The following is a 26,016-nucleotide window of genomic DNA, read 5'->3' as shown; positions in this document are numbered from 1 at the left end:
ATAAATAAATAAATATAATAATAATAATAAAAACTTAAGAAACCACATATAGTTGATGGGTAGACAAATGATTTTTTTCAGATTAAAATGAACAAAGCATTATTAGAGCCCTGTAGACATGACAAAACACGACTATAGTCACATTTATACTCTTTTTATTTACAACATATTGCGCAACTGCAGGGTCTTGAGACACATGCTAACTCGCAAACTAGAGAGCTAGCGACCTAAATGGTAGCCTTCAAGTTATTTCCTTTAAACTTAAATAGCCAAAAACTTACCACTTCCGCACGGATAGGGAGGATAACTATTAACAGTTATTTAACCTTTAACATGAACATTAATCAAACATAATAATATTTTCTGGGTACATGATATCATACAGCATCCATATCAAACTTGCGCGGGCCGCACTAACATTAAACTTTCATATCAAGGCGGGGGCCTCAAACTAGTGTCCTGCGGGCCACATTTGGCCTGCGGGCCGTGTGTTTGAGACCCCTGGACTAGCACCTGCACATACTCACCTAATGTAAGTTATACTTGGAAAGAATAACAATGTATTAATTGATGGGTGGCTGCACGTCGGATGAGTGGGTTAGATCACAGGCCTCAAAGCTAGGAGATCCGAGTTCAATTCCACCCTCGGCCATCTATGTGTGGAGTTTGCATGTTCTCCCCGTGCATGCGTGGGTTTTCTCCGGGTACTCCGGTTTCCTCCCACATTCCAAAAACATGCTAAGTTAATTGGCGACTCCAAATTGTCCATAGGTATGAATGTGAGTGTGAATGGTTGTTTGTCTATATGTGCCCTGTGATTAAATAGCCAAAATCTTACCACTTCCACACGGATAGAGACATTAAACTTTCATATCAAGGCGGGGGCCTCAAACTCGTGTCCTGCGGGCCACATTTGGCCCACGAGCCGCGTGTTTGAGACCCCTGATGTAGGCTATACAGAACATGCAGTGTTATGTTATCAATGTAACATTACTGACACCTAGTGGCCAGAATACTACATATGCCCCATGTCTTTCTATATTTTTGATGAATAATAAGCCATAGTCAACCATAAAACAGCAATTTTGAAAAAAACATTGTTCAAACCCTGATGTATCAAGGGACAACAGTATTTTCTTGTAGTAAACGACAGCAAATAAAGGCAGTGAAGTTACATTAGACGTCAAATTGTGTTCAGTCCCCATAGCGACTAGTGGAACAGTGGAATTATATCATTGATGGATGAACAGAATAAACGAGACAAAATAAGCCGCTCTCAAGGTTGTCATTTGTTTTGCCGTCTGCCAGAAAGCTATCATGCAGGAATCGTCTAAAAAAAAAAAACTCTCCAGTGGTGCTCTCATACGCATGAAATACATCACATTTTCATATTGTGGAGATATACCAGTGTGTTACAATGAATAATTCCCTTGTCCTTTTAAATGTGAAACAGGGAAATTAGTTCGCTCTGAATCTCCCTGTGTGCTGAGCTTGAGAGCCTTGCAGCCACTCAGAAATAAGCACAGTTATGCTGCCCAGAGGTGCAACCGGTTGGAGAGGAGGAATATCCATCCGCTTTCTATGCCGCTTATCCTCATTATGGTCACGGGGGGGTATGCTGGAGCCTATGAGGACGAATATGGTGAACTAAAATTAAAGTTGAAGAGGGCTCTGAAAAAAGCACTGTTATTTAATGGAATAGTTCCAACAAAAACAGTACTTTTTCTTATTTCAATTTAGTTCAGAGTGATGTGACGACAATGCGTGCAAATGTGGCAAATGATTCATTGTTTGCATCCCGACAGCAAACATGACAGTTTTGTGGCATTTTACAAAGACAAATTGAAAGCAATTAGTAAAGTACTTTGCTGAGAGCATTGCCTTTTCTTGGTCAATAACATTAGCATAATGCTAATGTTATAGTGCTGGGGTAGATTGTACAGTAAACCTCGTATATATCGGACTCGGATATATCGGAAATTTGCTCACAACAGACAGATAAAAAAGAACCAATGCATTTCCAATAAAAATTCATTGCATATATCGGATTTTTTATAACGGATTTCGCCTATTTCGGACAAAATCTCCAGTCCCGTTCGAATTTCCCTCGCATATATCGTGGCCTTTGATCCATCTTTGATCCATGTTCACAGCCAAAGCTGAAGATTATAACATCTTTGTATGAATTACAGACATGTACATGAGCATGTATAACGAAATAAAAAAAATTCTCAAATCTGTAGAAATGCCTTCTTGTTGCTATTAGGGAGGTTTAGAAACCAAACGATAAACGTAAACGCAAACGATAATGACGTCACATGCTATTGAAACGTATGGGAACTTGCCAACTTGTCAATAGCCTGTGACGTCTTCATCTTTGGCTGTGAACATGGATCAAAGAAAGTTCCCCCATGGCATTGCGCGTCCGTGTAATGAATGTGGCGGACATTTTCCGGTATACGCATATAACGGATTTCGCTTATATCGGACAAAACCAGTGGGAACAATTGAATCCGATATATCCGAGGTTTACTGTATTCCTTCCACACCAGAAGCCATAACATCCACTTGTCCGGTATATGAACCCACGACTCTCAGTTTGTCAATAATGGAACCAACAGCAGGCTGCTAATACAATCACATATGATAATAGCTTGTGTGCAACAGGAGAATAGTATTGCAAAGTCATCACCGGAGTGCAATTTCACTCGGAAAAACAAGCCAAAAATACTGCTTGGAAACCAATTACAGAGTCATCCGAAGGATCCCGGAAAAGCTCATTTGACTTTTACTTGATAAAATTTCAATTCCAGCAGAAGTTAAACTGTAATAGACAAAGTATGAATGCATATTAAATTAGGTTTTTTTTTACCTTTTCACAGCTCGTCACTGGAATTCCATGGGAACATTTTCCTGATTCCTCCTCTGTATTTAAATAAACTTTCCAGTAGGGATGGTTTAAATGACCAAAATGAGAGCACGGCATTCTTTCTTGGCGTCACAAAAGGGCATACATATATACAGCCTCAGGTGATGTGCAGCCACAACAACATGCATATGCAAAAAAAAAAACAAACAAAAAAAACTGGAAAGGGCATTTTGGACAAAACAATGTTTTTCAGTCAGGAGCAGAGACATTTTAATTAACTCACAATACCTTAAATCAAGACTTTTCCAAGTGAGAATTGTGTTCTGTATCAAAATGTGTGTGTGTGTGTATGTGTGTGTGAGAGGGACACAATTCTGTTTGAAGTTTTTTTATGGAAATAACACAAAGTGACTAATATGTTTGACTGTTTCATTCCAGTAATATTATTCTGTATACTGAATACTTTGTTCTCTCCATTATGGTCTTTTATAACCATCATAGACATTTGCTGATGTTGTTCAGTTTGTTTTTGTTCTTCTGTTATTGTCATTTGAATTGTTGTTGTTCTCTCGTTGTTTTGTCCCATTCTTGTCCCATTATTATTTTTTTCTTCTTTTCTATCCCCTCCTGCTCCGGTCCGGCCGCCCTAAATGTGTTTGTTTAGCATGTTTACCGCTTTTTCCTCACAAGGGTTGCGGGGGTGCTGGAGCCTATCCCAGCTGTCTTCGGACGAGAGTAGGGGTACACCCTGGACTCTGGACTGGTGGCCAGCCAATCACAGGGCACATATAGACAAACAACCATTCACACTCACATTCATACCTATGGACAATTTGGAGTCGCCAATTAACCTAGCATGTTTTTGGAGTGTGGGAGGAAACCGGAGAAAACCCACGCATACACGGGGAGAACATGCAAACTCCACTCAGAGATGGCCGAGGGTGGAATCGAACCCTGGTCCTCCTAGCTGTGAGGTCTGCGCGCTAACCACTCGACCACCGTGCCGCCACATTTAGATCAATAATACCATTTGTCCCAATAGCTAGACAGAATAAATAAATAAATGAAGACTGAAATAGATAAATGAACATTTAATATCACGTTTACCTTTACAGTCGTCCCTTGTTTATTGTGGCTAATTGGTTCCGATAAGGGAATTTCTGTGATAGGATTCAGCCACTTTACAAAAGCCGACCCTCTCCGTACTGACCATTTTTGATGATTTTGATTGATTTATTGTGTTTTTTGGTCTATATAGACTAGACTAGATACATTAGACTCTCGTTTTTCATCTTTCGTTCTTTAGTATTCAGCATTGGAAGACAGGGTTGGATAAAGGAGATTGATTTCCTGTGGCCACCCCTGAAGGGACAAGCCCAAAGAGAAAGAAGAAGTAATCATCAGCAGAACGTAAGTTTCAGCAAAATATCACTTCCCAACACAAAAAGGGATAGAAACTGTTTTTTTTGTGGGAAACATTTCAAATATAACTTTGACTTTGATACAATACCATTACTGTATATACTATACCATTACTGTATATACCAGGGGTCAGCAACCTGCGGCTCCAGAGCCGCATGTGGCTCTTCAGCCTCTTTATTGTGGCTCCCTTTGCGATGCTTGAATATTTTTAACACCCAAGTGGGGAAAATGCACGTCTTTTGTAATGAGTTTTAAAAAATCCAACTTTGTCTGAGACCATGAATGCATCCTGAGTGAGTTCTGACTGCTATCCAGTTCAGTACATGAAGAAAAACAAGTAATACTTACCTACAAATCTAAAAAATAAATTCGAGATAATTTAAAAACAGCGGCATGGGAACTTGTTTTTACGTTTACAGTAGTTTACACATACATTTATGTAAGTTTATCTCCAATACTAGCAAGAGTACTCCAACTCGTCTTTTCTTATCTGAACTACTTTGATACCCCCAAATTCCCTCCAATGTTGTTTTAAACATAATATATGTTTTGCGGCTCCAGGCTATTTTTCTTCAGTGAGCATTGGGTAAAATGGCTCTTTTCATAGTAAAGGTTGCCGACCCCTGGTATATACTATACCATTACTGTATATTATTTAAGCAACTGTGCCACAACATAACACAAAAATGGTTGTTTTACATCAAAATCATTTATTTACAAATATAACACCAGTAGCTATTTAAAATATGTCATCTTCGCATGTTTTCACACTTATGTCTAGCCTAGGTCTAAAATGTAGATTTAGAAGCTTTTAGTCTGAGATAGAGTTGTTACTTATTGATTATGGCATAATAATAAGGTATGATTGAACATTCATACCTATGGACAATTTGGAGTCGCCAATTAACCTAGCATGTTTTTGGAATGTGGGAGGAAACCGGAGTACCCGGAGAAAACCCACGCATGCACGGGGAGAACATGCAAACTCCACACAGAGATGGCCGAGGGTGGAATTGAACCCTGGTCTCCTAGCTGTGAAGTCTGCACGCTAACCACTTGACCGCCGTGGCGCCCCGAGTAAAGAACATGTGGCGACATAACTAGACTGACATTTTGTCATATGGTAGCAACGCTCATTTGTAAGTCACATGAGATTTAGCATAATAAGCTACTGGTCCTGGTGTGTGATGTATTTTAACCATCGCCTCATTGACTTTAATGGCGAGTCGGAGTAAACAAACAATATCATTTAATTGTTCTGTCCGTTGGAGACTATTTTGAAAGGGAAAAAGGCTGATTTTAGTGAGAAAATGAGGAGAATAAAGCAAAGGCACAACAAACAGCTGCTTGAGTTCAGTGACGCGTACAACATTACTAGTAGCTTATTATTCGCTAGTGTGAATATTGCTGCTTTAAGCTAAACCCCCAATACAAAAAGTCATCATTAAAGGTCACATGATGTCAGAGCCTGGATGGCCAATTTAAAACCTTCATTAACGCTACAGGCGATGTTTTAAGTTACAGTTTACCAGTCATTCAAATGTAAAAGAAGTTAACCATCGGAGAGGTTTCTGGTCGGAGTAATGTCGTTTTTTTCAACTTGCTTCTAATGCAGGTGATTTTTGACAAAAAACGTAAGTCGTTTTTTTATGTGTTTTTTTTTCAACTTGCTTCTAATGCACTTTTCTGGTAAAAAAAAAAAAAAAACCTCACACACAAAAAATGGCATAAAATGCCAGAATTTGAGGGCGGGGATTTTTGACAAAATACTTAAGGGAGTATGTCTTTTTTTTCTTTTTTTTTCAACTTGCTCCTAATGCACTTTTCTGTGAAAAAAAAAACAGGGGAAACCTCACACACACTCAACAGGGGCCTGAGAAGCATCCAAAAATGGCATAAAATGCCAGAGTTTGAGGGCGGTGATTTTTGACAAAAAACATAAGGTACATAAAACCTAAGTTATGTCGTTTTTTTCATTTTTTCAACTTGCTTCTAATGCACTTTTCTGTGAAAAAAAAAACAGGGGAAACCTCACACACACTCAACAGGGGCCTGAGAAGCATCCAAAAATGGCATAAAATGCCAGAGTTTGAGGGCGGTGATTTTTGACAAAAAACATAAGGTACATAAAACCTAAGTTATGTCGTTTTTTTCATTTTTTCAACTTGCTTCTAATGCACTTTTCTGGTAAAAAAAAAAAAAAAACGGGAAACCTCACACACACTCAACAGGGGCCCCAGAAGCATCCAAAAATGGCATAAAATGGAAGGGTTCCACATCCATACACTTGTACACATACATAAATACATACATACATGCATACACGTGTACACATACATACACATATGTACATACGTACATACACACACGCGTACACACACACACCCACAGCCACGTTGGTTCAATGATGGACAATGGCAGGTGTTGAATATTGATTCCCACAGCTGATCCGTCCATCTGAGCTGCCATGAAAGGAAGTGAATGTGTTTGGACGGCTGATTTGTCAACCTGCACAAAGGGTGATGGTAAAAGGAAGGTGAATAAAGACGTAATGACGCGTGTTGGCAGACCTTAAAAATGACTGATGGCTGCATGCGGTCTTGGTAGGGAAGCAGGACAATGAAGAGGTCCATTAATGGGCTGGCAACAAGCACAGCTTTGCTGCACGTGTTTCTCATAATTATCAAGCCAGGGACTCTTCTCGTCATGTGATTATCATGTTGTTTTTTTAAATTGCCATGCAGAAAGCATCTCTTCCCTTCTGGTTTGTCTTTGGTCTCAGACCAAGCTGATCCTACAGGCCTGGACTAAATGAAGCAATTCCCAAGTTCGTTTATCTAAAAATAAGTTTTCTTGCATACATTAAATACTTTTGTAAAAATATATTTTTACATAATCTTCTTAACATTAAGTGTAAAATCCTTGTTCCATCCATCCATTTTCTATGCTGGAACCTATCCCAGCTGACTTTGCATGAGAGGTGGGGTACACATATAAGCACACTCACATTCACACCTATGGACAGTTCAGTTTTTGGGAATGTGGGATGAAACCGGAGTACCCGGAGAAAACGCACTCCACACAGAGATCAGAGATGCCGAAACTGAGATTGGAGTCCAGGTCTCCCAGATGGAAGTGTGTGGCCAACATGGTCTCCTCTCTACACGGCTGCCATTGCGTCACATGGTGGCCTGAGACAAAGCTCTTGTCACAAATGATGTTGACTCTCGGCTCCCCCGATGCCTGATGAGATGATTGACTATTTGGGAGGCGGCGCCAACCGCCCCCTATCTCAGTCAGTCTTCCACCCTCAAACCCCGAGAGGACACCCCATCTTCCCTCCTTTCAACCTTCCCAACCTCATCACCGCCATCCACTTTTCATCCCCACCATGGCCCATGATACCCCAGCTCTATCGTTGCCTAGCAACTGCATGGTGGAAAACAATTGGAGGCTGTTATTGTGGGGATTTAATGTGGAGCGTGTATGTGAATGTGAAGTTTTATAGCATAATAATAATTCTCCTCAAGATGTACACATTTACAAGCAGGCTTGGAGGCAGAAATATAAACAATCACGCCGGAACACCAAAATAATACAAAGTGTCTTTCTTATGGTGGATTCATGAACACTGACTGAGGCCTGCATTTGTTTGGACATTATTGGGGGGTCTTTTGTGACTTATTGGCTGAGTTGTTGCTGCGCTCTTGGGGGTCAACAATTTATAAGTGTCTTATAAAGTAACGACTGCTTCTGGGGCCCCTGTTGAGTGTGTGTGAGGTTACGCTTTGTTTTTTGACCAGAAAGTGCATTAGAAGCAAGTTGAAAAAAATGAAAAAAACGACATACTAACTCGTTTTTTGTCAAAAATCACCGCTCTCAAATTCTGGCATTTTACGACATTTTTTTATGCTTCTGGGCCCCCTGTTTAGTGTCTGTGAGGTTTTGCCTTGTTTTTTTAATGAGAAAGGTGCATTAGACGCAAGTTGAAAAAAACAAAAAAACGACACACTCACTTACGTTTTTTGTCAAAAATCACCGCCCTCAAACTGGCATTTTATGCCATTTTTTTCATGATTCTGGGGCCCCTGTTGAGTGTGTGTGAGGTTTCCCCTTGGTTTTTGACCAGAAAAGTGCATTAGAAGCAAGTTGAAATAAATGAAAAAAAAAACGACATACTAACTAACCCCTTACGTTTTTTGTCAAAAATCACCAAATTCAAACACTGGCATTTTATGCCGTTTTTGGATGCTTCTGGAGCCCCCGTTGAGTGTGTGTGAGGTTTCCCCTGGTTTTTCGACCAGAAAAGTGCATTAGAAGCAAGTTGAAAAAATATATAAAAAACGCCATACTTGCGTTTTTTGTCAAAAATCACTGCCCTCAAACTCTGGCATTTTATGCCATTTTTGGATGCTTCTGGGGCCCCTGTTGAGTGTGTGTGAGGTTTCGCCTGTTTTTTGTTTTTGTTTTTTTTTTACCAGAAAAGTGCATTAGAAGCAAGTTGAAAAAAAAAAACAACATACGTTTTTTGTCAAAAATCACTGCCCTCAAACTCTGGCATTGTATGCCATTTTTGGATGCTTCTGGGGCCCCTGTTGAGTGTCTGTGAGGTTTCCCCTGTTTTGTTTTGTTTTGTTTTGTTTTTATCAGAAAAGTACATTAGAAGCAAGTTGGAAAAAAACTGAAAAAAACGACATAATAACCCCCTACATTTTTTGTCAAAAATCACCAAATTCAAACCCTGGCATTTTATGCCGTTTTTGGGTGCTCCTGGGGCCCCTGTTGAGTGTGTCTGAGGTTCTCCTTGTTTTTTGACCAGAAAAGTGCATTAGAAGCAAGTTGAAAAAAATGAAAAAAACGACATATCCCTTACATTTTTTGTCAAAAATCACCACCCTTGTGAAAACTTGAAAAAACATATGTTGTGTTTTTTTGGTCTGATGTGTTTTTTTCAGTGTTTGTCAACTTTTCTGGTCCAAAAACCAGGCGAAACCTCACAGACACTCAACAGGGGCCCCAGAAGCACCCAAAAATGGCAAAAAATTCCAGAGTTTGAAGAAAAGCGTAACAGCGTATGTTGTTTTTTTTTTTCAACTTGCTTCCATACACTTTTCTAGTCAAAAAACACCGCCATTTTATGTCATTTTTGGGTGCTTCTGGGGCCCCTTTTGAGTGTCTGTGAGGTTTTTGGACCAGAAAAGTGCATTCGAAGAAAGTTAAAAAAAACACAAATGGTCCTGTTTGACCATCTGCCCACACTACAGTTTGAGGAGCCGCAATTGGGAACAAATTTTGAGCAGAAATTGATATTTTGAATGATTAGTTTAGCTTCATATGCCTGGTAGATTTAGTTATGTCTATCTTGCTGTGAGTTTAGTTAATAATAATAATAATAATAACAAATGTCATTTATAACGCACTTTACATCAAATAAGTAAAAGAATAAAAGGTAAAATAAAGTGTCCCAGTTGGTCTCAGCACGACTGTATCGATCCGATACCGGTGTCCTTGGTATCAATATAATCGGTATTTGGATCGATCCGCACATATTAGTAACTTTAGCCTTTAAATCTGCTTCGCTAGTTATTTTCTTTTTTTAGACCAAAACTCTTCGAAAGCGTCTTGCTGGTTTACGCAACAACACTGCTAAGTGCTAAATGCTAAAGTGCTAAGCCGAACTGAGCAGCGACTTCAGCGGCTTCAACAAAAACTTAACCACTCGAAGCCTCGACGTCACCTACGGCGTGTGGCCGCCTTGGGAGCACTCGTCACGGGGTTGGAGTCGCTGCTATGGACCGGTGAGACAGCGGTTGTGTAGTTTTACATTCATGTTGCATTAGCTTAATGTTTGTTGTTATTTTAACTTTTTAAGTACAAATTAAACGTGAGGTTGGTTTTTTTGCATTGTTGAACGTCATATTCACTGTCATAGTAACTAAAGAAAAATGTAAAAAAATGCAATTATAACGTATTAATGGTCAGAGCTGCAACAGTGGAGCACTACAAGGCGGCCATGTTGCTGAGTGGATCAGGTGATGCTCTGGGCTACCGGAAGCAGCTATGGGAGTACAACGAGTCAGGACCTGATATTCATAAGGTAAACAGCAGAAAAAATTGCTGTGTTTTTATTATTTTATTTATTTTTTGTCTTCAGTTAAGCTGTGTTCCTCCTCCTGTAGGAACTTAAAGATCTTGGCGGGTTAAAGAACATCAAAGCCGAACTCCCTGATTGGCCAGTAAGCGACGACACCGTCCTCCATCTTGCCACGGCGGAGGGTCTCGCCACGGGTGACCTCCGAATTTTCCTCCTTTCCGTTTTTTGTGTCGTATTGTTTGTGACGTGATAGCGTGTGTGTGGTCTTGATGAGATCTCACACACGTAAGCGGCCTTCTTCATCGAGGCTGAAGGTTAAATCTAATTTTGGCGTTCATGGTGGGAGAGCAGAGGTTGACCTTTACGGTGATACGGCAAACAAGGACACCAAACGGATCTCTAACATTGTTTTAAAATGTTAACACAGACAAAGGCTGATGTGTTGTGTCTCTCGCTCGCTCGCAGGGAAGACGGGGGAGGAACTTCTTCACGAGGTGGCTGCTCGCTACGTGGAGGGCATGAAAGATATGGAAGGGAGGAAACCAGGACCTTCTAGCATTCTGGGTAAGACCAGCTGGAGTCCACATCACACAAGTATAGAAGTGCAATGTAAAAAACAACAACAACAAGGTATCAGAAGGGCTACTGTACCTCCTGAAGGAGTGTCCCAACTGAGGCCCGGTGAGGAGGGGGGGTACAGAGTTCCATATAACCCTGAAGGCACCGGCTGTGGAGCCGCCATGAGATCAATGTGCATTGGTCTGAGGTAAATTCATCTTTTTTTTTTAAACCTATCCTTTAACCTTCCTCTTGTGTTAGCTTTCTGGTATCATCTCTTATGTTACCGGGTGGGTTTTGACACGTGTATTAAATCAGCTATAAAATACACTAAAAACAATAAGTTACCATCAAATTTGCTTCTCATGTCTTGGTTACCTTCTTAGGCTTCCTCATCCAGGAAAATGTTGGTTTTAATACTTTTGGTGTGGGCATGTAGGCCTTTTTTTGTCACTATACCCCTCCATTTCAACCTCAAAAGAATCATATTCATAAATTGAAGGTTCTTTTGTTACCTGGCTATTACTGAGGGATATAGAACATATAGTATCTCTGAAATCAATTAGTTTGATTTATTTTCTCATTTTAGTATTAATCACTCCTTTTGACCAGGAAAGTGCATTAGAAGCAAGTTGAAAAAAACAACAAACTAACCCCTTTACGGTTTTTTTTGTCAAAAATCACCACATTTTTGGATGCTTCTGGGGCCCCTGTTGAGTGTGTGTGAGGTTTCCCCTGGTTATTTGACCAGAAAAGTGTATTAGAAGCAAGTTGAAAAAAAAACCCCCAAAAAACGACATACTAACTACATTTTTTGTCAAAAATCACCGCCCTCAAACTCGGGCATTTTATGCCATTTCTGGATTCTTCTGGGGCCCCTGTTGAGTGTGTGTGAGGTTTCCTCTGGTTTTTTTGACCAGAAAAGTGCATTAGAAGCAAGTTGAAAAAAAACAGAAAAAAACGACATACTGCTCCTTCCTTGCTTCCAACACTTCCAATACAACTCAAAATTGTATTTTATTCTTCCTTTTGTGTATATTGTATTGATTGTGACTTTGTTTTTGGACCTTTTTTAGGTGTCATTTTTTTTTTCTTGAGGTTTTATTTGTTTCATCACTAGACTACCAACAGGGTGATTGATTAAAAAAAAAAAGATGGTAAAATTAAGCTGTAATATTTTACATAGATCTTAATCCTGAGTGATTGAGATGTTAACCTTTGCTAGATAACTTGTGGGAGTTTGGAATCGCATCATATTTACTTACGTTTTTTGGAGTCTGTTGAGTGTGTGTGAGGTTTCCTCTGGTTTTTTGACGAGAAGCAAGTTGAAAAAAAAAACAGAAAAAAACGATGTTTTACGTTTTTTGTCAAAAATCACCAAATTCAAACGCTGGCATTTTATTATCATCTCTTATGTTACCGGGTGGGTTTTGACCCATGTATTAAATCAGCTATAAAATACACTAAAAACAATAAGTTACCATCAAATTTGCTTCTCATGTCTTGGTTACCTTCTTAGGCTTCCTCATCCAGGAAAATGTTGGTTTTAATACTTTTGGTGTGGCCATGTAGGCCTTTTTTTGTCACTATACCCCTCCATTTCAATTTCCAAAAATGGTTAAAATTGGTGTCCAGATATCCAAAGCCTGACCAGCTGCTGACCTTGGTGGCGGTTGCCGTGGAGACAGGTAGAATGACCCACCCTCACCCCACGGGCTTCCTAGGTGCCGTCGCCTCAGCGCTTTTCGCCGCCTACGCCATCCAACGGCGGCCGATCACAACTTGGGGCTTGGGCTTGATCAACGAGGCCTGTCCAATCGCGAGGAGCTTTGTTCAGCGTCGAGGCTTCGCCGTGGAGGAGGCGGAGAAGGATTGGAGCTACTTCTGTGACAAGTGGCAGTGGTATGAAGTACTGCTGGTCCTTATGTCATGTTGGGTCATGTTGTGTTGCGTTCACGTCTACTTCTGCTACATCAGCAGCTTCTCTTAGTGTCATTGCAAGACAAGGTCAATGCATGTTGACTGACATTTAGCTCCTCCTACTCCTCCTCTTCCTCCACTGCAAACTACAAACATGTTCCTCGTCTCTATTGCAGGTATATGGACACAAGGGGTATCTCTAACGGGGTGGGCCCCGTAATTTGGCCGTCTTTGTATGGCCCGGCTGAACGGGACGAGGCGTACAAGGGTTTCAGCCTGGCAGGGTGGGCAGGCCGCAGCGGTCACGACGCTCCCATGATTGCATGGGACGCCCTGCTGGGGGCAGGAGCAGACTGGGAGGAGCTGATGAGCAGGGCCGGCTTCCATGGAGGTTGGTGGTTTCATTCATGTATTCATTTTTTTTTCACCGCTTATCCTCACTAGGGTCACGGGAGGGGGCTGGAGCCTATCCCAGCTGTCTTGGGGCGAGAGGTGGGGTACACCCTGGACTGGTCGCCAGCCAATCACAGGGCACATATAGACGCTCACATTCATACCACTTACAGTTGGTTAATATTCTGCATCATACATTGGTAGTGTATTGTCTGGTTGATGTGGCACAATACTCTTACTGTAGTACTGTAGCTATATATGCAGTATATGTATTTACATTACAACAACCATTTTTATTCATTCATTTTCATGAGTGTCGCAGGGGTGCTGGAGCCTATCCCAGCTGTCTTGGGGCAAGAGGCGGGGTACACCCTGGACTGGTGGCCAGCCAATCACAGGGCACATATAGACAAACAACCATTCACACTCACATTCATACCACTTACTGAGTCTTTTGAGGTCTCATAGTAGTTGGTTAATATTCTGCATCATACATTGGTAGTGTATTGTCTGGTTGATGCGGCACAATACTCTTACTGTAGTACTGTAGTTATATATGCAGTATATGTATTTACATTCCAGCAGCCATTTTTATTCATTCATTCATTTTCACAAGTGTCGCAGGGGTGCTGGAGCCTATCCCAGCTGTCTTGGGGCAAGAGGCGGGGTACACCCTGGACTGGTGGCCAGCCAATCACAGGGCACATATAGACAAACAACCATTCACACTCACATTCATACCTATGGACAATTTGGAGTCGCTAATTAACCTAGCATGTTTTTGGAATGTGGGAGGAAACCGGAGTACCCGGAGAAAACCCACGCATGCACAGGGAAAACATGCAAACTCCACATAGAGATGGCCTAGGGCGGAATTGGACTCGGGTCTCCTAGCTGTGAGGCCTGTGCACTAACTACTTGTTCACATCACGGTAGGGCCTGGAACTAATTACTAAGGGATTGAGTGTTCTGAGTTGAGTGCAAGGCATAAGGGCATGCAGTATTCAAACACGCGGCATCAATGTTGCTGTCATGCTGTTTACAACCACTAGGGGGCACACTTGCATGTTGTGTTTTTGTTTTTTTTAATTTTTACCAATTGGGTCTTAACAGGTGACAGCGACAGCACTGCTGTGATCGCCTGCTGCTGTTGGGGTCTTCTCTACGGCACCAAGGGGGTCCCTGAAGGCAACTACAGCAACCTGGAGTATCGGGATCGACTGGAGCGAAGTGGAGAGATGCTCTACTCCCTGTCACACTGAGGTGCCCCAACACTGACATGGAAACAGGCCACATGCTGACATGTTGACATAGGACGAGTGGGGAGGGAGAGTGTGTGTGTGTGTGTGTGTGTGCTATATTTGCCTGAAGGGGACACAATGTCCCACTGACCCACAGAGGAGTCACAACAAGGACAAGTGTCACATGTTTTCATGGTGGCTGCTAAAGGGAGACCCCTAGTGACCATTTGAAATAATTACTATTGTTCTGGAGTGGAACCAATCAAGCTAATAAGAACACTGGGTTGTAATTACATGGTTTTGTGCAAAAATGACAAATTGTGAATACTATTTTCCTGACGTGTCACTGCCTTATTAAACTACATAATTAACTATAAGAACACAATGTTGTAGTTAAGTTGAAAACTTTATTTTTTGGTCATTATGTTTTAAATTTTTTTTTGTCTTGTCCATTTTTTTTATTTTATTTTATTTGACTAAAGAAGAGAAGAGTGATTTTGAACTACCGGGGTCGAGTTAAAAGAACTGATTTGTTAAAACCCCCCCCCACCCTCTCCTCTTCAAATCCCTCCTGTCATGCATCAGAGTCCCGTTTCTTGCTGTCAACAAACCTCTTCAAGCACTTGGCTGATTCCCCCTTGGACAACTCCGAGTTGGCAAGGTGCCCCATGCTTCTGAGAAAAGGAAAAAAAAAGTTGAAGAGAAGAGAAGGATTGTTGTTCTGCCATTAAAAAAAAAAAGGTCCTCCTCTTCTGGGGCCAAAACAGCAACAGAAGATAAAAAGGTGCCATGAGACTTTAGTCCGGTCCCCGCTGCACTTTTTCTGTCAGTCTTGTTTTTATATGTTCAGTCACGTCAGTGGGGATGTTGGCGCTCATTTCTAGGAGGATGAGGATTGGACAAGTCTAGTTTCCAGGTGGATGGAAGGTGGCGGGATGTGTCTGGACCTGCATTGCTGTGAGCAGTAAAAAAAAAAGATGTTGGGATTCAGACATTCTGAGCCGTACGTTTGACAGGTGTTTCCTACCTGGCGGATGGCCTATGTAAAAGTGTTGGTGTGTTCCTTGCTGTGGGCCGTGCTGCGGGTGCTGGGGGACCGAGCCGGGCCCCTGCTGAGGCGGAGGCTGGAGCATGACTAACTGGGGTTGACCGTGGCTCCCTGAATGGTGGGGACCTGACATGGCTCCTTGTACGTGGGCCTGGCGGAGGGATACGCAAAACAGTGTCATGTACAATTGACTATTTGACTGACAAGGCACTCAAACGCAAGTTTCAAGTTGCTGACTTTCATTAGGAATATCAACACGGATCATTTTCAAATGCTGATATCAAATCTGAATATTTTCTTGAAAAAAAACTACATAGCAAGCTCAGGCCTTTCCAATACGCCATCGCGGGAACTCACTTACTTTCAATTGTTGAATAAATAAAGTTTTTTTTTTTTACTATTGTAAATAAAAGTAATTAGAGAAAGTAAATGTTACCTGTGCGAGCTGACCCAGGGGGTATGTGGGTGGGATGCCCTGGTGGCCATGGATGCTGTATCCCTGAATGGGGTAGGAGCCCTGTGGGGACGTGTGGCCTGGTGGCATGTTTGGAGGGGTGGGTGCCGACAGTGGACCCGAGTGGTACAAGGACTGGGGCTGGGGACCTGATTGGGCGTTCTGAAAGAAGAGATCAGGTACACAGTCAACATTTTATACTCTTTTTTTTAATTTTTTTAATATACGGGCTGGAGACTTCACAATGAGTGTTTATGTTAGCAAAATAGCAAGCGAAATATATATATATATTTTTTTTTTTTAACCAATTTGCATATTATAGTATTACATATTAAGTATTAAGTAGTATTAAGTATTACATCTGCAGTTGAAGAAAAACAAGAGCATGTTTCATGCAATGTAATAAGCAATATTTGTATACATTTTAACAGCTTTTCTATGGTTATAGCGTCAATTCACTGTCGTCTGCATCAGGAGAATCACCCATATATTATAATAATAATAATAATAATAATAATAATACTACATTTGATTTGTATAGCGCTTTTCAGAGTACTCAAAGACGCTTTACAGTAGAGAAAAAAGAACTAAAAATAGATTTGAGTAAAAGATGCATTAAAATACAATATCCAAACATTCATTCAGAGCTAAAATCCTACAGGCATGGGAACCTCACCTGTCCAGGGCTGGGTGCAGCATGCTGTGGCGGGGGCTGGTTGCCTGTCGGGGTACTGGATGGCTGGGGTTGATGTACTGCCCCGGAGTGGTGGGAGAAGGACTGTGGCGCTGCAGGGAAAAGACGTTATGTATTCATGTTTTCCATAATGTTGTTCATGGATGTTCAGGACATCCATGTTCCTTACCGTAGATGCCCTGCTGTGGTCCCTGGGGTCCATCTCCCTGAGGAGGGAACTGTGGGCCTCCTGGAGGTCCGAGAGCTTGTGGGTGCGGACCGCCACCTTGACCTATCATCCTAGCACCACCTTGCAGCATAGAGTACATAGGCTGAAAGCAAGACAAGAGGGTTAGAACATTATTGCGCTACATTCAAATGCATGAATACGAGTTATGTTTACTATCTGTCCAGGGTATGGCGTCATGGCCTGGATGACCTGCTGCTGGCCATACTGCTGTGGGTTGTACTGGAGGTAGGACTGAGGGTACGGTGATGCCACTAAAGGGGCGCCGGCTGCCGAGGCCGCCGCTTGAAGCATGGGGGGTGCTGATGCGCCGTGGTCGGAGCGCGGTGCCACCACAGAGCCTAAGAAGCATCGCAGGGTTAAATATTGTCAACTTTCAACATGAGGCCATTTATATGATGTTTTGTTACCTTTGGTCCTGGGGTACTTTCCCTGGCCCACCGCAGACATAGTGTATTGGTACATTTGTGGAGTCTGGGGGAGGGGGTGGGGGAAGAATGATCACCAAAAGCACTCATGATGTTTATATCTATATGACTTATGCTACATGATTAACCTTCCTCTTGTGTTCGGGTCGGCACCGACCTGTTTTACATTTTAATGCATAAAAAGAATCATAACATTTGTTTATTGAATCAAGGCTTTTTGACTTTGTCAGGAAACTATTTCAACAAAATAAAACCAAAATAATAATTTTTACATTTTAAAATGGTCTGGTTGAAATTATGACCACTGTAATAATAATAATATGATTATAAAGCAATATTTTGAGGCAAAACTGAAATCATAAGTGTACAATTAGCCAACACAATGACAACCAGCTCCTCTTCTCATCATGGAAGCTTCAGGGGATTCTCATTTTCACCGCTTTTCCAGTATACCAGCAGAAAAACAATGTCCAGTTTACATGTGAGGTGAATTCACTCATTTGATTGGCTGATTTCACATTTACAATTTGGATCATGGAAAGAATGGCAAGAAGTACAGTGAACCAAGATCTGGACCTGTTCTGCTTTTTCATTTCACTTTATACTAAAGTTCTTTTTCTACCTTTTCTTGACATTAATATATATGGGTCAAAATTCACCCCAACACCATAGATGTTTCTTTAGTGATTAATACTAAAATGAGAAAATCAATCAAACTAATTGATCTAAGAGATATGTTCTATATCCCTCAGTAATAGCCAGGTAACAAAAGAACCTTCAATTTATGAATATGATTCTTTTGAGGTTGAAATGGAGGGGTATAGTGACAAAAAAAGGCCTACATGGCCACACCAAAAGTATTAAAACCAACATTTTCCTGGAAGAGGAAGCCTAAGAAGGTAACCAAGACATGAGAAGCAAATTTGATGGTAACTTATTGTTTTTAGTGTATTTTATAGCTGATTTAATACACGGGTCAAAACCCACCCGGTAACATAAGAGATGATACCAGAAAGCTAACACAAGAGGAAGGTTAAGCAAATGTTCTTCCTTAAGTACCTGGACAGAGTGGATCTGGGACACGTAAGACAGGTAGGGGGCGTTGTAGAGTGGACCCTGCCCGCCTGGGTGCTGGAGGACAACAGGGCTGGGAGGAGTGGGTCTGGGTGGGGTGGGTGCAGTGTTGGGTTTTGTCTGTATAGAAATGCAACTGGTTAGGTATACGTCTATAGGATCAGTCTAAGGTTTTGATGCACTCGTTTGTCAACTGTCCAACTATGAAAACATTTAATAATATATTCATATTTTACTTTTAACACCAAGTACCTCTAAATTATTGTAATTTGAAAGCAGCACAATTTTTGCTTGCTGTGCTTCCCATCATGATTCAGCACAATGTGGCTTGTGGTGTGTGAACATGAATGTTATTTGAATTGACTCCAGATTATGTGTGCTAAATAAATGTGTGTTTGTACAATTCAGTTCAAGAAGGCTCACCATTGGCATCTGAGGTTTGATTGGGTTGAATTCTTTAGCGTTGGGGTTTAAAGTGGATTTCTTCACTTGGCTAAAAGAAAATGAAAAGGTAAACTTTCCCATCATCACAACCTAACATATAAGAAGATCTTTTAAAACTTACTCTGCCACGCCCTCCGTGCGCTCTGCCGCATCCGCCCTGCCCTCCTCACTTCCTGGGGTTCTAGCTGGCTGAGGGACAACTGGTGACTGCCCATCTGAACTGGGTCCCGCGGTGTTCGGGGCGGCCGGCGTAGTGGCGTCCTTGGAGGCGTCGTCCGTTGCGAGCGGTGACGGCTGTGAGGGGCTGGGGGTGGGAGGGTGCGCTTTGGGTTCAGAAGTGGCGTGAGGATCCGAAGGTTTGGCGGCGCTGGCCTGCGCGACCTCGCCGAGAGCGGGGGGCATGGCGGCGGCGGGGGAGCTCGGAGAGCTGGAGCTGCCTCCGCTAGGCTGGAGCTGGAAGAATTTAAAATGTCATCGTCTCATTTGCTTTGCTTTAACTGCTTCACACTCGGTGGACTAACAACCAAGCTTACCCGGAATTCCTTGCCAAATTTCCGCAGCTCTTCAATTTGTGAGCGCTGTTGAACTGAAGGAGCTGGTGGACGAGCGAGACAATAGCGCATGATAAAAATGTGCTCACGGTCCAAAAATACACACCAAGGAATAAGTATCTAATATCAGTTGGTCACAGTCTCACCTTTACTGCTCTTGCTTTCCTCCATGCTGCCGGGGCTCTCGGCTGAGCGCTCTTTGGTGGCGGCGCAAAGGATCTCGTTAACTGGCGAGCCAACAAAGACAAAACGGCAAAATAATGAGTTGTGTCAATACAGACTGGTTGGGACTTTCATTTCTAGTAGTAGTGGGCGATACGGACCTCAAGATGTAGCACGATATTTTTGGAATGTACCGTATGATATAATTAAACTCAGCTGAGTCTTATATAAAAAGCTACAAACCTTCACCCATATAAGTTAATATACTTACACAATTGTAAATCACATTTATTTACTGGTAACTTGCTAACTTCTCACCTTTTAACTGGTCACCGATGCAATTCCAACTGAATGTGTAAGATATGTTTTATGTCACTCTTATTTTAAAAGGACAGCCAGGAAAGTGGGTCCCGTTTGTGGAGAATGTGTATTTACAGCCAAGATAAGCTGCATTAAAAAAAAATATTGTATTATTTTTTTCACCCAGAACCCATACGCTATCATCAGGCATTGTAAAAGCTACCGTGCAAGTTTGATATGGATGCTGTATGGTATCATGTACCCAGAAAAAATTATTACGTTTGATTAATGTTCATGTTAAAGGTTAAATAACTGTTAATAGTTATCCTCCCTATCCGTGTGGAAGTGGTAAGTTTTTGGCTATTTAAGTTTAAAGGAAATAACTTGAAGGCTACCGTTTAGGTCGCTAGCTCTCTAGTTTGCGAGTTAGCATGTGTCTCAAGACCCTGCAGTTGTGCAATATGTTGTAAATTAAAAAAAAGTATAAATGTGACTATAGTCGTGTTTTGTCATGTCTACAGGGCTCTAATAATGCTTTGTTCATTTTAATCTGAAAAAAATCATTTGTCTACCCACCAACTATATGTGGTTTCTTAAGTTTTTATTATTTGCCGTTTTATTATATTTATTTCTGATTGATTTTCTTTATTCTTGATTTGTTTATTTTTCATCTTATTTGTGTAGAAAAAAATTAAGATAACAGTGGAATGTTTTATCAGAGATTTTCTTGTAGAAAATTGGAACCAAAGCGAAGTTTTTTTTTTTAATTTTTTAGTTTTTAAGAAATGGGTTTTTTTTGGAAAACCTGATGCGGCCCAGTCTCACCCACGCCATAGCTCCAGTGGCCCCCAAGTAAACTGAGTTTGAGACCCCTGCCGTAAATACTTCCCCACGCGAACGTTCCTTTTCTTCACGATGACAGCATTTCACTCATCGTGTATCAATACAGTCGGCCGTGACACACAATCATCATCTCGGCCTGTTTACGTCCATCATTTATACTGGTAAAAGTCATTTTCTTATCACTGGAAGAAATTACACTGGTATACAAAAGTTTTCATCTAACACCTAATTTCTACTTTCATTTTAATTGTAAAAGCGGAAGAGGAGGAAAGAAGGTCGACACTACCATCCACAGTGAAGAGGGGGGCGGGGCCTGATGTCTTCTGGGCAGGCAAGGAGACAGACGATGTGTCCAAATAAGGCGTGTCCTGGGAGGAGCCTGATTTAGGCGAGCGAATGGCTGCAAGGACAAAATGGAACTCTTAAATAAAGAGAAAGGGATTATTCAAAAACAGGAAGCGATAGAAAATGACAGGTACCAGTGGACTGGGCGTGCGAGTTTGGCGTACGGACTGTCCTGCTAGACTGTGGAGGTCTTTGGGCTTTGGGAGAAGTCCTGGCAGACACTGAAAGAAGATAATGAGAAGAAATTCTCATTAGTTTCCCACAATTGACATGAAATGACAAGTTGCCATATGAAAGCAGCTACCTCCATTGACAGGTCGACCGGCCTCTGACAGGGAGTGTGGCAGTGAGTGGGAATGTGGGACTGAGTGTCCGTGGGGCGCAGGAGGGCTGGTTGGGGACGGGGCAGCAGAGAGAGAGGCTGCAGAGTTGGGTGCCACCCCTGGAGAGGCAGGTGTGTACGGACTGGCCGGTCCAGAGCCAGGGCCCGGGCTGGGGCTTCCCTGTGGGTGGTGGGGTGCGTAGGCCCCGCTCCGGCCCGACAGAGGGCTGCTTCTCTCTGAGGGGGAGGCACCAGATTGGGGACCGCCTACAGAGGGCAGCGGTGGTCTGGGAGACGAGGAGGATGGAGGGGTGGAGCGATAACCTCCACTAAGACGGCTGTGAGGCGGAGGCCCGCCTGGGCCTCTCTCGGCTCGCTCCCGCTCTCGGTTCATCTCTCTTTGACGCTGAGGTAAAGGAATGTACTTGCCCTCCCTGAACACAAATAGATCAGTCAAAGTGTCAATAAAACTAACTTGATTTATGTTTCACTGATTAATAATGAGCATGCCCATAAAAAAACAATGACAAACCTATAAATACCCATCTTTATTGTTCAGGTTATAGTTTGCAGTGGTGGATATAAATCCGTTTACTGCGTTTAATACAATACGAGTCTAACCTGGCTCCGGGGCTGTCTCTGCCCCTTTCACGTTCACGGGGGCTCTCACGGCCCCTCTCTCGATCGAGGCCGTCACGCACCACGGCGCTGTACTTGTCCTCTTCGCTTTTGCCCTCGTCGTTTTCCAGGTTGGCTCGGTGGCGATACTGCGGGCTGGACTCGATTTCACTGGCCAGGCGAGCAGCACGCGCCTCCCGCTGACGGTAGACCTCAGAGTTGCCTCGCTCCAGTGGCACACTGAGCAATAAAAAAGGGGGTTAGAAACAGTTTCTACGGGATAGACTCTTCGAGACGCTCCCCTCTGGCAGGAGGCTGCGGTCCATCAGGACCAAAACCTCACGCCACAAGAACAGTTTCTTCCCGTTTGCTGTCAGCCTCATCAACAAGGCCCGGAACCCCACCTGACACTCTTCACACCCCACCTCTGCCTCATCCTGCCACTTTGACACTTTCACTATATGCGTTACATTAACGCCCAGTTTGGACTTTTAGGAAAAACAATCAGACTGCACTTCCGGAATAACAAACAAAAAACAGACTGTGTAGATATATTTACACTGTTTATTTTGTATTTTTCATTCTTTTTTAATAGATGTGTCTGCACCTACTATACCAAAACAAATTCCTAGTATGTGTTTGATCATACCTGGCAATAAACCCTTTTCTGATTCTGATATATAAACAAAAATATACTTACGTATACATGGAAAGGCTGGAATCATAGGTTGATGTGACTCCATATTTCACTTCATTGTAACGGAACATCTCGTTGGCATCCCAGCCATTTGACTAAAGTGAGATTATTGATAGAATACACAAAGATTAGTAACGTTGCCACGTAGCACAGGTAGTCATCAATCAATCGAATCTCATGAAAAGTGTAAAGAACTGACGGTGTCAGCATCCAGGTTATAACTCTCGCCATTGCTGTCTCCTCCCTCCCATCTCTGCAGCACCTTCTCCTTGTGTTCTCCGTTGACGCGGTTGGAGCTGATGGCCGTGTCAGTAAAGGTATCTGCATACAATTGGCATGATCAAGCAAAATGTACTGAAACATTGTATCTCACAACATTTTGTTCAAATGGAGTCAAATCCTCAAGTTTCACTCTGCTGTTTACTTTTTGTCTTAGTCATTGTTTACATACACTGCCTGGCCAAAAAAGGTCACACTACTTTGAGTAGTTTCAGAAATCTTAGATCTCGTGCTTAAGGCATGCTGGCGTGTGTCTTTTAATATGGTTGTTGAACAAATGAGAAGCTATTAACGGCATCAGCTGGGGTTACAAAACCCGTGTAGTAATTATTTACAGGGAAGCTCTTAATTGTTTGCTTCTAGGTGGTGATTTGGTGGCCTTTTTTTGGCGAGGTGATGTAATTTACTAACCTGCTGGCTATGAATTAAACGTAAAACAAAAACAGTGTGTACCTCTAGTGGCATAGTTGAGGTCTACATCTCTGCATATCATAGTAACCAGGTCTGAAGGGCTGAAGATCATGGTGTCGGTTATGTCTTCCCTACGTGGCGGAGCCGAGCCATCATCCTCACTGCGTTTGTGCACAGCGTCCACGGCCAACTCACACTAAGACAATAGGGGAAAAACCAGAGATGTGTTTAAAAAAAAAAAAAAAAAAAAGTCTCAACCAGCTGTAAAAAAAAATGCGGTCTTACCCGAGAACTAAGCGTCTTGAATATACCTTCGAAGACACTTCCATTCTTCACTCTTATATCGCAAGTGGATCCCTGAAAGAGATTAAAATTATTAAGTATTTTTTTTTAACATTATTGCCACCAGGGCACTGCCACTGTGTTGCATGGATTCTAATCACCAAATTGTGGTATTGTGGAATGACAAGGAGATGAATAACTAGCAGAAATTACTCACCACAACAGCTGTGAGGAAATGTAGCATTCTAGCATTGTTGTAAACACCTTCAAAAACCTGCAAAAGATACAAAGTACCAAGACACAAACTGCACATTACAAACATGTTGCAATGACATGTGTTTCACTTGTTGCTCCTCCACGGAAAATGTCACTCCTCCTATAATGTCAACCATCCAACTTAGGTCATGTGAGGTGACGTTAACTGCTGTAGTATGGTAATAGTCCATAATTAGCTAGCTTAGTTTCTGTCCTATACAGGTTGGATTGAGTCTGGGCTTCACAAGCATGCAACAATGTCATTAAACATGTGGTAAGATGTTTTCAGAATTGTTTTGGTACCCCTAATACTCACAGGAGAAGACTGGAATGATGGTTTTGCAGAAGGTCGATTCCTGGGAGAAAACAAACAACATTTTTTGCTGTGGGCACTTCCAGATGTATCATTTAACTTTAAAATGTATTTACTCAAGCGTTGAAAATGCATGGCCCCTCCCCATAACATTAATGCAATCAAATCAGTCTAGAAATTCTGCAACTTGAAATGTAATGTCAGCTTTACTTAGTTTTAAATGTCCCAGATGTTTGTAGAAAAGAAACAGTGACATTTCTTCTAATTTTCACAGACTACGCCTGACAAATGTTTCAATTTCCTAGACCTTCTATACGTGCCAAAATACGTACTAATTAGTCTCTTCGTGAACATGTAATACATTATGAAGGGATGACACAATCCGATGTTTAGGTTCAATGAAAAACATACGAATTGCTCCATAAACGACGCTGCCAATAATACACACGGTTACAAAACAAAGGGACTTGAGACGAGGCTGACCAAAACAACACAACACATTCGTAACAGTGACAAACGTAGCTCGACCGACCTTGCATTGGCCATTAAATCTCTTAAGTCTTCAATAAACCGTTCCTTTGTAAACCAAGCTACATCGAACTTGCAGAATAAACAGATTGTTTTCCGCTAACCAAGCGTACCCTTTCTGGCTCTGACGGCCAGATAAACTTTCTTTCACCTGTATGTTGATTTGCTAGTTAATGGTTTCACCAAACATACACCCGCCTCTTCTGTTCCTTTTCGGTTCCTTTTGAACAATCTGATTGGGCCAATTCCACTGTCAATCTCGCAACTATGACTCCAATTGGACCATGAAGAGGCTATGTGGCTGATACACGCCCCATCCAGCAGCCTGTGCTTTAACCGGTAGGCCTAATTCAAACGAGCGAACCACGGACTGTCCCAGCGTATGTAGCCCAGCTTACTCACCTCCCGGCCGGCGTCCTGTTGCCGTTGCTGCCGCCGCTGACTGGAGAAGACATACCGGCGGGGCCCGTGGTACCATTAGACGCCTTTCTCCCGCCGGAGTTGGGTTGCTGTTGTTTCAGCATGGCGAAACACGCCGCGTGGACAGTACCAAAAGTATCCGAAGTAATAAAACACTAAGACAATCCGAAGTGAACTTCTCGAGTACGCTATCTTTAGCAAAAGAAGCAGGTGTCACCTCAGCAATACCGGGTGTTGTAGCTGATCTTACTGAATCGCTTGTGGCCTAAGATTTATAAGCAAACAAACCTATTAATTCAACCTAATGTGCCAAACACCCTCAAAATAACCCTCAAATGCCTACGTTGTGATATCAGCGGTTATGACAAAGCAAACGACGGGTAAAATGACACGAGTTTCGTGTAATTATTTAGCAACTGCTAGCTTAGCATTAGCTTTGATCCTCAAGCTTCAGTCCAGGCGCTTTCACTCTTGCGTTTTAACTTTCTACCGCCTCACCTTCACCTACGGCACCGGTGAAGATTCCGATAAAAAAAGATTAAAGATTTTAACGTTACTGTCAGTTTTCCGAAAGGAACAGCTCAGGTTTTTTGAGATGAAAACCTGCAGCGGACGGTCAAACACCACCTCACGGTAGGTTCACTTGACTCAATCCGCGCGCGGCTGACTGGAAACCGGTCAGAAAGGGGGAGGGGGCTTAACGTGCGCGTACACCTTTGACCTACTGGTACGCGAACGACCACGAACGTAAGAGAGCGCACGTTGCTGGCATTGGAATTGTTTATATCCGTTTAAAAAAAATTTTACCACTGGAAAATCAACAAA

The 26,016-nt window shown here is 42.2% G+C and overlaps 2 protein-coding genes across 6 annotated transcripts in view; one reads left to right on the top strand and one right to left on the bottom strand.

Moving 5' to 3' along the window:
- Nucleotides 1–15,348, top strand: part of adprh (ADP-ribosylarginine hydrolase) — a 59,972-nt gene extending 44,624 nt beyond the window's left edge. For 3 of the 4 annotated variants that reach the window (XM_058062369.2, XM_078788796.1, XM_078788795.1), the window contains 8 exons: nucleotides 4,176–4,279; nucleotides 10,274–10,388; nucleotides 10,471–10,579; nucleotides 10,851–10,949; nucleotides 11,046–11,151; nucleotides 12,579–12,845; nucleotides 13,040–13,254; nucleotides 14,370–15,348. In XM_058062369.2, coding sequence (XP_057918352.2) covers nucleotides 10,305–10,388; nucleotides 10,471–10,579; nucleotides 10,851–10,949; nucleotides 11,046–11,151; nucleotides 12,579–12,845; nucleotides 13,040–13,254; nucleotides 14,370–14,518 — 1,029 coding nt within the window. In that variant the 5' untranslated portion in view covers nucleotides 4,176–4,279; nucleotides 10,274–10,304 and the 3' untranslated portion in view covers nucleotides 14,519–15,348. Of the gene's footprint in view, nucleotides 1–4,175; nucleotides 4,280–9,838; nucleotides 10,090–10,273; nucleotides 10,389–10,470; nucleotides 10,580–10,850; nucleotides 10,950–11,045; nucleotides 11,152–12,578; nucleotides 12,846–13,039; nucleotides 13,255–14,369 lie in introns of those variants that run through there. The other variant, XM_078788794.1, reaches the window with a different exon arrangement.
- On the bottom strand, nucleotides 15,229–25,903 carry atxn2l (ataxin 2-like). 2 transcript variants are annotated; one of them, XM_058062354.2, is made up of 23 exons: nucleotides 25,174–25,903; nucleotides 24,247–24,286; nucleotides 23,893–23,949; nucleotides 23,679–23,750; nucleotides 23,436–23,589; nucleotides 22,903–23,024; nucleotides 22,707–22,798; nucleotides 22,010–22,246; nucleotides 21,371–21,822; nucleotides 21,201–21,287; nucleotides 21,008–21,121; nucleotides 19,563–19,643; nucleotides 19,399–19,460; nucleotides 18,987–19,318; nucleotides 18,845–18,914; nucleotides 18,407–18,541; nucleotides 17,330–17,393; nucleotides 17,076–17,260; nucleotides 16,863–17,004; nucleotides 16,676–16,785; nucleotides 15,982–16,161; nucleotides 15,525–15,696; nucleotides 15,229–15,452 (listed from the first exon to the last, which is right to left on the bottom strand). In XM_058062354.2, exons 1-23 carry the CDS (start codon nucleotides 25,293–25,295, stop codon nucleotides 15,403–15,405), a joined length of 3,132 nt encoding a protein of 1,043 aa, XP_057918337.2. In that variant the 5' UTR covers nucleotides 25,296–25,903; the 3' UTR covers nucleotides 15,229–15,402. The 2 variants fall into 2 exon arrangements, with proteins under 2 accessions (XP_057918337.2, XP_057918339.2); XM_058062356.2 differs by lacking the exon at nucleotides 25,174–25,903 and adding an exon at nucleotides 24,776–24,933.
- Between the last annotated feature and the right edge of the window lie 113 nt (nucleotides 25,904–26,016).

The sequence above is a fragment of the Doryrhamphus excisus genome, unplaced genomic scaffold (assembly GCF_037039965.1).
Source record: "Doryrhamphus excisus strain RoL-2023G ecotype Guam unplaced genomic scaffold, RoL_Dexc_Guam_v1.1 HiC_scaffold_24, whole genome shotgun sequence".
Taxonomy (NCBI): Eukaryota; Metazoa; Chordata; class Actinopteri; order Syngnathiformes; family Syngnathidae; genus Doryrhamphus; species Doryrhamphus excisus.
Note: the sequence above shows the minus strand (reverse complement) of the source record. Positions and strands in the feature narration are given on the sequence as shown.